At 43.6% G+C, this 13,167-nt stretch overlaps 1 protein-coding gene across 2 annotated transcripts in view; it reads left to right on the forward strand.

Annotated features, from left to right (window-relative positions):
• LOC145343928 (potassium voltage-gated channel subfamily KQT member 1) overlaps positions 1-13,167 on the forward strand; it is a 694,268-nt gene that overhangs the window by 301,214 nt on the left and 379,887 nt on the right. For both annotated transcript variants that reach the window (XM_080190468.1, XM_080190469.1), the window contains one exon: positions 316-439. In XM_080190468.1, coding sequence (XP_080046594.1) covers positions 316-439 — 124 coding nt within the window. The remainder of the gene's footprint in view (positions 1-315; positions 440-13,167) is intronic.

Genomic DNA, 13,167 nt, shown 5'->3' on the forward strand with positions numbered 1-13,167 from the left:
CAGTGATCGCTGCTGCACGTGTATATGTTTGAATACCAGAGATGGGGTTTGACGGGAGGATGGTTACAGAGTGTAGGAGGGGATTGCTTTTGTCAGTAAATAGGGTGTTGACACTCGCTGCCAAAGCTCGAATGTGAATATTAACAGCATGGCAAGAGGGTTGCCAGTGTTCATAAAAATCTACATTCGTGCAAACCAGTGCCTTAAGGTAAGGGGAAGGGAACACTGTTGGGGAGGACAAGCTAACTGATGTTGAGTTCTGGCATAGTTTATCAGACTGATGCTTGTTTTTTTTCTAAAACTTATTTCTTACAGTGAAGAAATCCCTGGGGATGCTTGATGCAAACAGTGGAGCCTTGTCAAGAGCAAACAGCTATGCAGATGATCTTGACTTCATCGAGGGAGAGCCAGTCCTGGCTCCTATCACACACGTTTCTCAGTAAGTGGCAGTGTACAGTTGCTAAATAGATGTTGTTGTGGTTTCAGGGGCGATTTTGGGACTTGGTTCAATAACCGGTGGGGTCTGTTTCAAATTATTGTCCGTTCGCCTGAAAGATTTTCCAATGGTGTGCCTATTGCATTGGGTCTGTTTTGCACCATAAAAGCCACTGGAACTTTCAGACTTGAATGTTTAGGGGAGTCTGCTTTTAAAAATTGTTGACATTGTTGATAAGTTCTATTCATAATACATGAGTGGATTTAATCTCCTCAACTGTTTTGAAGCATCATGTAAACTACTGGCTTAGGATCAACATGGATCTGGTGGGATAGAAGTCTGTGAGTGAGGCAACAATAAGGGAGACGGCAAAAGGACTGATTGCTTGCTTGCATGTCCAAAATGCATGGGATTACTGAGTGTTGCCTGGAGAGCACAAATTTGTTAGGGACTTTTCATTTATGGTGGAGCTTCCTGATCCTTTACCCCCTCAACCCCTCCAGCTCTCCACAAAGCCTGTAGCTTGCTCAGACACAGAGAGGAAAGCCAGGCAGGGAGGTGCACACATCCTGAAGGGAGAATGCCCAATTTTCTATCCTTTCAGTTAGGTGGTTTGAGAATTAAACACACTTGCTTACGGCTGTGAGCTCCACCCAACGCAACTCCCTTTGCTGGCTGCCATCAAAATTGGGCACAGGACTAGGAAAATCTACCCTCTTGTACACCAAAGTGCTTACTAATAAGCTGAGGTAGAAGGGAGCCATTTTAACATTAACCCACCCAGCAGGGGGTTGACTGGATTGGATTGACCCCCCCCCCCAACCCCACTCTTTTATACCCCAGCTGATTTTACATTGCATTGACTTCAGTGAAAAAGTCATATTGGGTAGAATGTGGAACAGGCATCTGATATGACCCGGTCAAACTTCCGTCCCAAGGCCAGATTAAAATGGCCCCTTCAGACTGTTATCAAGCTTGGTCGGATGTGATGTTCTCTCGTTGCATGTATTCTTTTTTTTTGTTTGTTAATTATTAATACCCGTTGCAATTCTTGTTGAGTGGTTTGTGGTTTCTGTGGATTTAAATCCCCAAGTATCACACTGGGTGTGAGCTGCTCAATTAACCACAATGTTGAAGCTGTCAGTGCAGATGGAAAGCTCGGTCAGTGGTGTCTGGAACATAAGTTTGTGCCTATGAGTGAGTTCTAGAGAAGCTTGTACTCTTATTGTGCTTTGTTTTGTGAACATTTCAATGTTTGCTTGTGAGCACATCCTCTGTGGAGTGGCTGGGTCTCAATCAGGCATTGTGGTGGCTGGGAGAAATCCAGCTGGAAACATTGGATCTGTTGGGATATCATTTGTTTTTCCTTCACTCTTGTTCTTAGTAACATGACTGCATGTGGACGACAAAGGTGTTTTAGCAGCCTTCAACTGAACGTTGCATGTAGTACGTGAACTTTTCATTTAAGAAACCCTGAGTAAGTTGTAGCTGGACTGCAATTTTCACGTAATTAGCAAACAATAGCTGAGTTTTTCCCATGCTGTCAGCTCTGGTTCACTGTCCCTGCCCTGGCCTCTTGTGCCTTAATTGCAGGTGATGTGGTCCTTCAGTCTGGCAGACTTGTGTTGTTATGCAGCTGGACTTGCTTTAGCTGGTCCACAATGAGTGTTTCCTCAATGTGGAGAATTAGGATGTATTTAAACTTTTTCCCTGAACCAAATCCATATAGCAATTAATTTTTGAAGGAGCAAGAGGTTATTTAACACACTGAGCTCTCAAACATTCTCCCTGTGCATTAAAATGGAACAGAATGTTACTAGTGACAGGGAACCCATTTTTGGCCATTTCACATACATATCAGATTAATTTCGTCATTGACGTGAAGGCGTTTAATCTAAACAGCCCTGATTTCTCCTCTCACTACCTGTCTGTAAATAAAAAGGTGTTTTGATCTTGATTTCTCACATTTTTCTCAACCACTCAGTATTTGTGTGATCCTGATTTTCTTAGTAACCCCACAACAAAATTGAGATAGGCTAAGCTTAGAGGGTTAGCTTATTTGCACGCAGTCAAAATGCAGGACGGGGTGTTGCTGCATTGTCTCTTGTGTATTCATACAATATAATAAAGATAACAAAAGCTTCATTTCACATGATTCCCACCACTCCACATCATCTTTGCCAAAGGGTACTTTTTCCTTTGTCTAGGTTTCTGCGATTGTTAATGTTTCACCCATTAACAATTATAAAGGAAGGTTGCAGGGCTCTTTATCCTAGTGAATTCCAGTGACCAGGCTTGGCTCCTGAAATGTAGATGTCCTTTGTATAATTCCTTTTGAATTTGGTTTCTGTAGCCCATGGGGGTTATTAGCGTATCTTCAGAAACAATGGAGCGCAAATCTATCTGATACTGCTAGATTAGCTTCTATAGTTTGAAGGTCACAATCAAATATGGTTTTGATTATTTTTAAAGTTCGTTGTCCAATTTTAAACATTTTAGGAAGTAGTCATGATGATATTAATGAAAATAGCTTCATTACATTTTGTTAGTGCACCAGCACAAATTTCAAAGGAGGGACAGAGAATCTCCTATAACCTTAACTAAGATATTGAAGAAGTGTTAGGTAAGGACATTCAAATAAAGTATTGAATGAATTGTTATAAAACAATGAGAAAGCTGAATGGGGAACTATGTTTGAAAGATGCATCAGATACAAGGTGCATCTTATGCACCACAAGCACAGAATTTCTGATGGTCATCCAGTTGAATAGTGGAGAATGGCCATCATTGCAGTCCCTAATTGAGGCTGATAAGGAAGCAATACATCTACTCCATCATTAATGGAACCTTTTGTTTGTGAGTTATCAGTCTGTTTTGGGTGGGAGACAATTGATTTCTCATCATGTAAAGACATGCCTATTACTGAAATGACTGTGGAATAATAATGCCAACTGTAATAATGATCACAATCCTGAAACTTGAAGATGACGGTGACTGACATTGCTGCTCTTGACTCTGTGCTATGTGGTAAGTGAGAACGGTATTGAGTGAGGACCTGATGGCCTTGCCGGTAGGGCCTGAGGCTGTTGAGGCCCCCTGGAAGGCCAGGGGCACTGCCTGGCGGACAGTGCCAGGGTGCCAGTCTGGCACTGCTGGTGGGCACCCGGCACTGCTCACTGGATACTGCCCCCACTGCAAGAGTGTAGGACCTGGAAGGGACAAGGACTAAAGGTAAGCAGGTAGGTGGGGGGGGAGGTGGAGGTGGCACTGCGCACTCTGCAACAGGATTGGATTGGAAGCTGTGCACCCTGCAACCAGCGATCGATCAGGGAAGGCAGCAATTGACCAAGCGGTGATGGGGATGGACGGAGGGGGGCGTTGGTGGTGACAATCAGCTGGGATGGGAGGGGATATGATCGGCCATGAAGGCAGCAATAGCAGGTGATGGGCAGACAATATTTGGAGAGAGGGGGGTGTGGGGGTTGCAGTAACATGCACGATAGTGCCCTCTACTATGAGCTGCTGACTCTCTGGTGCACTTAGGCCCTGCCCCCTCCCCCTACAGGGCAGGACACAGGTTTTGTGTTTCTTTTTTCACAGAATGGCATAAGATTGGACTTGTGGCCTTGTTGAAAGAACTGATCTGAAACTCTCCTGTTTTCATGCTTGTTCGGGACTTAGAATTTATTTGGTAAGATCGCCCCCAGTGAGTTTGTATTACTGTGCTTTATAAAGGAAATCTGTGTTGCTGTTATGAGTACATTTTTAGAGAGTTACACCAGTGACTTGTGGACTTAAGAAATCTCTCACTTCTAGCTTTTCCTTTGCAAATTGTGCCCCAATTTTTGGTATCCCTTTTTCCCTACCCTTGATCTTTTCTTGCCCTCGGCCTCTCCTCTTCACTTGCTCAAGGTTAGCCTCCCAGTTCTTGGAATTTTCTGCACAACAGCTGCTGATGTGAAACCATGAATGTAAATACTTAACTACAGGGGACCTGAGCTTTATAAGTTTCCTCGTCCAATAGCATAACCACAACATTTCCGTACCCTGATTAGGGATGGGGAAGTGAATGGCAACAGGGCACTTCACCTCGTGGGAAAGGAAACATACTCAGTAACAATCCTGTCCCACCCGATCTAAATGTCTTTGATGCGAGTCTGAATCCATGCTGCTCCTGCCCAGAGGAACGAGTCGATGGAAAAAAACAGCAATTCAAATCTTTTTTTTAAAAGAAAATGACTCAGAGCATGAGACCCAAAAGTGGAGAAAAGTGACCCTTTTCCGAGTGGGTTTGAATAAATTTATAACTTCAAACCAACGCAGTGATAAACAAAAATAAACTTGTGACGCAGGACCAGTTTGAATGCAGCCTTGAACTAGCAATTATGTCTGTTGGTATTTTCCATATTTGGACACTTGGGTGATGGGTTATTAAAGTGGCATGTTACATATTGCCTTTCATGAAGAATCCAGATGGATTTTTTTCTATATTTGTGTGAAGATTTTGGGATGAGTGGAGTGCACACACACACACACACACACACACACACACACACACACACACACACACACACACACACACACACACACACACACACACACAGTGTGCACATACATGCAGATGCACACATTTTATATCTAGGTTGAAACACTTATTCATTCGAGAAGAAAAATGCAAAGGGCAAAGCCAAAGTGTAAAACTTTTTAATTGAATGGATTTTAAAGCTTCTCATTGGAGACAAATGTACTTGGCATGCGATCAGTCGATTTATTAACGGACAAAAGAATGCTTCACTCTGTGAGTTGACATTCCTCGTCAGGAAATCTGCATCCCTCGCTTCAGAGAGGAAAAGAAGCACGCTCATGCTCATCTATATTGGCTTCAAAGAGTCTTCAAAGGATATGCTTAAAAAATATTTAATTTTGAACAGTTGGATGCAATTTACCAGTAATGAAAGCTGATGACATCATGTCTATGACATTGTGTTCAATTCCATTTGACAAGTGGGTGCTAAGAACACATGTGTGTTCTAACCAAGCAAACACCGCAGTCAAACCAATTGATGTGTGATGTTGATACAGCAGTTTGCAGTCAAAGTTTAATTCAATCAGTGCCCTTCTTTAAGTTTTCACTAACGTCTGGTTTAATTTTTTCTCTCCCGGCTGATGCTTGTTTTCTGGTTCAGTGAGCAAAGAAGACAATGGAAGGCTTTACATGATTTTTTTTAGACATTAAATCATTAGATGAACTAGCTGATCAGTTCATTGCTCCAGTTACTGAATTCCTGCATGTTTTTTTTCCCCCTACTGCCCTCAAAGGATATTCTTAGAATCCCTACAGTGCAGAAGGAGACCATTCAGCCCATCGAGCCTGCACCAGCAACAATCCCACCCAGGCTCTCTTCTCGTAACCCCACGTATTTACTCTGCTAATCCTCCGACACTAAGGTGCAATTTAGCATGGCCAATGTACTAAATCCACATATCTTTGGACTGTGGGAGGAAACTGGAGCACCTGGAGGAAGCCCACCAAGATGTTGGGAAAACGTTCAAACTTAAGTTTAGCAATAATATAACGTAGACATCATCCTGTTAGAACCGTAGAAACCATATAACATAGACATCATCCTGTTAGATGATGCCTATGTTATATGGTTTCTACGGTTTTAGAGTGCTCAGATTTAATGTTATGTTTGTGTGATTCTCATTCTTTAAAGTTTTTGGACACATTTCCATTCCACTGTCAAAATGAATTGAAATAGTCACTTAAAAACATTGCAGCTAAATTGTAAGCTTTTTAGTGACCAAGTTTTTAGTTAAATATCCAGCCCCACTCTGTTATAACGATTCATTATTGAACTGGATCATTGAGTTGATTTTGGAGGAGGACTCAATCATCTCCTTTGTTGTTCCCTGCAGGTTGAGGAAAGGAAGCATGGGAGCGAGCAAAGTGTGTGGAGTTTGAGTATAGCTGGCAATGAGTGCAGGTTGAGACCCAGAACAGACAGGCAGAGAGTTGGTGGCCCATGCAGATAGACTGGAAATAAGTGCTGCAAGTGGGAATCCCTGGTACAATACCAGTTAAAAAAAAAATAAGCAGGAAAAGACCAGCTGACCCACTGAGCTTCCCCATCCTGTCATGGTGAGGATTGCCAAGCCTCCAGGATTATCCAAGAGTCTCCAGGAATTAAAGATTAGTCTCCAGCAGAGCAAAAACTGCACAATGAAAGAGACAGATAACACTAGAGTAAGAAGTAACAAGATATTACTATGGAGCAGGCTAAAGGGGGGAATGTAATAAGGTCTAATTTTTTTAAAAAAAATTCATAGGCATGTGGAGGCTTCACTGGTCAGGCCAGCATTTATTGCACATCCCCAATTACCCTTGAGAAGGTAGTTCTTGAACCACTGCAGACCATTTGGTGTATGTGTACCTACAGTGCTGTTAGGAAGGGAGTTTGATCCAGTGGTTGAATGTTGATGACATGTGGCTTGGAGGTGTTAGATTGTAGTGCATGTATATGAATGCATGAAGCATCTTACAGAAGGTTGGTGAGCTGCAAATTCCGATGAAGACATGAGACCATGCGGCAATAAAAAAGGGCAGGAACGGATACCAAATATTCTGAGATGTAAGATGTTCAGGAAAGAAAGGAGGGAGAATGACAATATTGATTGAAGGAGAATATTACAGTGCTGGAGCAAGGGCCTTCCTGGGGGGATCTAGAACAGAATTTATTTAGTAATAAATCAAAAACGATCGAGGTATCATTTATACAACTGGATATCATCTACAGACCACTGGCAGAAAAGGTATAAAGGAACAGGTTTTCAGCAGAATTACAGAGATGTGCAATACCTGTCAAATAGTGGTTAGCACTGCTGCCTCACAGCGCCAGGGACCCGGGTTCAATTCCAGGCTTGGATGATTGTCTGTATGCAGTTTGCACATTCTCCCCATGTCAGTGTGGGTTTCTTCTGGGCACTCCGATTTCCTCCCACAGTCCAAAGATGTGTGGGCTAGGTAGATCGGCCATGCTAAATTGCCCGTTAGTGTCAGGGGGACTAGCTAGAGTAAACGTGTGAGGTTATGGGTTTTTCCCACCTGGGGTGGATTATGGTCAGTACAGATTCAAAGGGTTGAATGGCCTCCTTCTGCATTGTAGAGATTCTATGATCTATGAATTTTACGAGAAGAACTTTTCCAAAATTGTTTTGCTTTTGCTCCAAAACGATCTGCGTTTCTCCCAGGAGATTGTTTAGCTGCCTGGTCAAAGAATGGGGGGAAAGTAATGCATATCATGTGTTTAATTTAAGGTGCATGGTGACTAGGGTTGCCCCTTCTTGTTGGGATATATTCCAGAAGGATTCATCATTTGACGTCCTCTCTGCAACCCCCTGCTCCCACATTTCCACCAAGAATTGCCAAAAGCGCATATCCTCGCTTTGCCCCCGTCAGTTGGAAAACAAATAGAGTTTTCATGGTCTGATTGGATATTCTCGACAGCAATATTACCACTCAGCTGTGCAGGTGCAAGGTCCTATGTTAACTAATATGCATACTTGGCCACAGCCACACACAATAAAACATTAAAGAAAAGAGCCTTTGCAATTCTCCAGTCCTCTGGTTCCGGCCTCGCAGCTAAAGGGATTGGAACGTTATGTCCAGTGCCTCCACAACACCTTTGCTTGCTTCCCATCCAATGTTAAATACTGCCAGGTTTTCTAATACCTCCTCTTTATCAATTTTAGCCCATCCAGTATTTTAACTATCTTTCACTACAACTTTGGCAGTCTCTTCTATCTTGCCAAAGACAATACTCGTTTTACATCTGTCTTTGGCAAGATACATCTGAGCATGCCTTCTGCTTTCTTGTGTAGATCTCCTTTTTGTCAGCCACACCCCTCCTCGTACTGTTTTTTAAATAACTATTCATTGCCTGTTTCTTCTCATGTTCTCTCTTTGTCTCTCATTTCCTTTTGCACTTCTTCTCTGAGCTTTCTTCATTTAGCCTGGTTCTTATTTATATTATCAACTGGACATCTGTCCCTGTTTAATGCTTCATCTTGCTCTTGCATCTCTTTCATCGTCCAGGAAACTCTTGCTTTGGTCGTCCTATTTTTCCTCTCCGTGGGGACGCACCATGACTGTACTTGAATCATCTCCACTTTGATGACAGTCCATGGTTTCACGAGAGCTTTGCCTGCCAATTGTTTGATGCCAATTTACCTGGGACATATCTGTTTTCAGCCCAGTGAAATAGTCTCTCCTCCAGTGATGTGGTTTTACTTTAGATCGACTTTGGCATTGCATCTACCTTCTTCTGACTTTGGCATACGGTAGCAAGGTCTGGAGAGGTATACAGTTAGCCAGAAGTCATTTCATGAGGATGACGAATATGCCAATAAGACTATTGTAACAAAAAACAAACCGAAGATGCTACATTCTGTCCACTTTCCTGTGTAGATCAGAAACTTGGACTAAAAGTAAAGATCTGTGGGAGAAAATGGAGGCCTTTGACTGAAGATGTGAAGACATATACTTAGGCTTGCATATATAGACCATAAGACAAATGAAGAGGTGCTTGAAATTGCAAGAGCAAAAATAACTCCTAAAAAGCGGCAACCAGTAAAGAAAATGTCAGTTACTTGGCCAGTTAATCAGAGCTGAAAAGCTCCAGAGATTGCTGACAGAGAGCAAAGTGGAAGGGGAGTAGCCAAAAGAGGCCTGCAAGTGGTTGTTAATTGGCTGTTTCAGGGACTGGAGTGAAGGTGTGGCAGGAAGGTAGAACGTATGGGCCTTGCTGCCCAGAACCTAATTCTGGTGGTGACAGGAAGGCACCAGATATTGATCCTAATGCCAACCTGCCAAATTCACAAGCTCGCCTGCCTCCCTCCTCCCTCCTGCAAGGTGCAGACAATTCCAGACAGAGTTAATGCTTCAGGTTAATAACCTTTCACCAGAAACACTGGCTGCCTTTTCTGTTTGGGGTTGGGAACCCAATGCCTGGATAGTTTCAAAATATTGACCTACATCACATCAATGTCACTAATGTAGGGCATTCTTCAAATGTCAATTAGCTATATTCGGCTGGGAGTGAGTATTAGGGGGCACCTGTTTGATAGGCATGTTAGACCTTGTATCTTATGCTGAGGGACTGTAGTTATTCGTCTAGAAACAAGCTTTATGCTATGTACTGTATAAACAGTAGGTGACTGAGTAGACACACCTCCTCCGAGTGCTGTCTGCCTGCTGTACGGATGTATCATGATCTGCATCACTGATATCTATTATGTTTATTTCAATAACCCATTGCACTACAGCACCCAATCTGTGGTGCCAAGACATGTATGGTTGTGGGAAGTGGCTGCAGACAGCGATGTTAGAATGCGGATGGCAGGCCTTGCCATTGTCTTATTAAATGATGTAGGGGACACACCAGTTGGCACTACTGTTTCACAGTGCCAGGGACTCAGATTCGATTCCTGGCTTGAGTCGCTGTCTGTGTGGAGTCTGCATGTTCTCCTGGTGTCTGCACGGGTTTCATCCAGATGCTTCAGTTTCCTCCCACAGTCTGAAAGATATGCTGGTTAGGTGCATTGGCCATGCTAAATTGTCCCACAATGTTACCCGAACAGGCACCAGACTGTGGCGACCTAGGGGATTTTCACAGTAATTTATTTGCAATGTTAATGTAAGCCTACCTGTGACTCTAATAAATAAACTTAAAAAATCATTGTTCCAGCACTGTTGGGGCATGTAAAAGAGCCAGAAGTGCTACGTTTCAATCACCATATTTTTCCTTCCCTTTGAGTCATTATCCACATCAAACAAAGTCCTACCACATTACTGTGGACAGCTCATTTACTGGAGAGCTGACAGGAGGCAAGTGGGATCCCAATTCCCTGCAGCTGCAGCTGTTAGATTTTGTTTTTTTTGTTAAATTATTTCTTTATTTTTCTTACATGTGTTTTACACGGATGGCATTTTTTTCCCACCTTCACACTACTTTCATGTTGATTTGTTCATTCAAAAGGCAGAATTCTCCCATGCCACTGCCAGTGGGTTGGATGGCAGGCGGAGGGAGGTAGAATTGGGTGGGAGACCCAAAAATCGGTTTTACACTGGCATGAATTTCCCCTGGGTGCCCCATGAAACCCGCTGGAGGCCGTGTGGAACTGAATTGCATCCTGCCAATTGAATGCGGATCTCACACACACACACACACATACACACACACACACACACACACACACACACACACACACACACACACACACACACACACACACACACACACACGGAACAAGTTGGGGTGCAGAAGTCAGGACTTAGCTGAAGAATGTCTGGGGTTACCTCCAGAGCTCAGGGTGAAGGCCACTAGTGACTCTGGACCCTGGAACATCACCAGAGTGGGTGGGTGGAAGGTGGATCTTCCAATTTCAGTGTCATTGAGGAGGTCCATCTTCCAGCCTCCAGAGAGATCGATCATCTTCAGTGGTGGGTCAGTGATGTTGGACGACGATTAAACATGATGCCCAGGTATGATGGCGCGCAATCAAGCCCGCCCCATCACAAAATATGACATTAAACCTCCAAATGCATAACTACTGATGTCAGGGCTGAAAGATGTGGAGTGAGTTTCTCCGGCCTCTCAGTCATGTGTTTCCTGCCAGTGGAGGTGGTGCATGGTTCCCCAGCAGCGGGATTCTCTGGTCCAGCCACGACAGCAGGAAACCCACGGACAGGTGTGTGCTCCATCAGCGTGAACAGCTGGAGAATTCCAGCCCTGGAGTGGCTTCCCATTTGTCCCCACAGCGGGCAACGCTTCATGTCCTCATTCTCGACCACTAGACTTGGTCCCAGGTGGGAGAATTCCACCCAGATCTGCATTGTTTCAACTGACCAATTTCTGCTGTCACCTAACTCTTACTGATCAGTTTGCAGAACATTTGACCTCTTGTCTCCCTTTCTCTGGTTACTGAATAGGTTGGTTCTTAACCCTCTCCTCCTCAACTTTGATCAGGTTCATTGCAGACCTCAGTCTGATAAAGGATGCCCATCCCAAACATTCCAACGTACCTTTCCACTATATAGGGTCACTTTGGGTAGAAATGTAATGAGTATTTTGGGATATGGCGTAAAGATTTAGGTTCACAGTCCACTTTGTCCCATTGCTTCTCCTGAATGAAAGCCAATCGAAAATCCACAGCCCAGTGTCTGTTTATTCCTTATTTATTTACACACAACCACTGCATCATTGCCCCTTTGGTATCGCCAATGCTGTGGTGCCAATCATGATTCCTACTAAAGAGAGACTGTTTCCAAGTTTTTTGGCAATTTCCTCCCCTCCAGGGCAGCACAGTGGTTAGCACTGCTGCCTCACAGCGTCAATGACTCGGGTTCAATTCCCAGCTTGGGTCACTGTCCATGCGGAGTCTGCACATTCTCCTGGTATCTTTCTCCGGTTGCTCTGGCTTCCTTCCACAGTCTGAAAGACGTGCTAGTTAGGTGCCTTGCCATGCTAAATTTGCCCTCTGTGTACCAAACAAGTGCTGGAGTGTAGCGACTAGGGGATTTTTACAGTAACTTCATTGCAGTGTTAATGTAAGGCTACTTGTGACTAATAAATAAACCTTAAACTTTAAAAACTTTAATGTTAAGCACTTCCCCCATGGAAAAGCTTCTCCTCTTTAATGCCAGCCGTATCTCGTGGGACTTTGGGTCAAGGCATTTAGTAAGGAGTGCAAACCTCTTCAAACCTGAAACAGATGGAACCACAGCTATCTAATGAAATAGTGTCTGGAAGATGAAAGTACACGGCCATGTCTTCTGGCATAGTCTGGTGATGAGATGAAAGTTACTGAGCTACGCAGGTGCCCAGACATCTCTCCAAACCTCAGTCTTGTGCTGTAAATGGATAGATAGATTTAGCAGCTGGCTTCAATTTTTATGATGCAGTTGAGATTTTCTGTTCCTATTCAGGGGAATAGTTAACAAGTAGGTGATAGGTAACAACTGCTAATGAGTCACTTTGTTGTGATCTCCTCTGTCCTGCATAGACAAAGGGGGAAGAAGACTTGGAAAAGTGCACTGTGTGGGCAAAGGGATTGAGAGCTGAATAACTTAAGGGGGGTTGGAAAGTGTAGTGTCAGGTGGCAGGGAATAATTTAAATAAAAGACTCTTCAGAATGTAGAAAGTTTGACGGTGTCAGGAGAAAGACAGTATAAGGGTGCAATGTTCAGGAAAACACCAGCAACAACTTGCATTTATTTAGCATCTTTGTAGAATGTCTACAGTCTAGAAGGAGGCCATTTGGTCCATCAGATCTGCACCAAGAATCTTATCCTGGCCCTACTCCTGTAACTCCACGTATGTATCCAGCTAACCCCCCTAACCTACACATCCTGGAACAATTCATCCAACCTGCACAATCTTTGGACTGTTCAAGGAACAGGAGGAAACCCACGCAGGCAAGGGGAGAATATGCAAACTGCACACAGTCACCCAAGGTTGGAATTGAGCCCGGGTCCCTGACACTGTGAAACATACTTTAAGAGTCATAGAGGTTTACAGCATGGAAACAGGCCCTATGGCCCAACTTGTTCAAGCAGCCCCCTTTGTTTTTAAACCCCCAAGCTAATCCCAATTGTCTGTGTTCGCCCCATATCCCTTTATACCCATCATATTCATGTAAGTGTCTAAACACTTTTTAAAAGATAAAATCGT

Source organism: Carcharhinus amblyrhynchos, chromosome 6 (genome assembly GCF_965287045.1).
Source record: "Carcharhinus amblyrhynchos chromosome 6, sCarAmb.v2.hapA, whole genome shotgun sequence".
NCBI classification, from domain to species: Eukaryota; Metazoa; Chordata; class Chondrichthyes; order Carcharhiniformes; family Carcharhinidae; genus Carcharhinus; species Carcharhinus amblyrhynchos.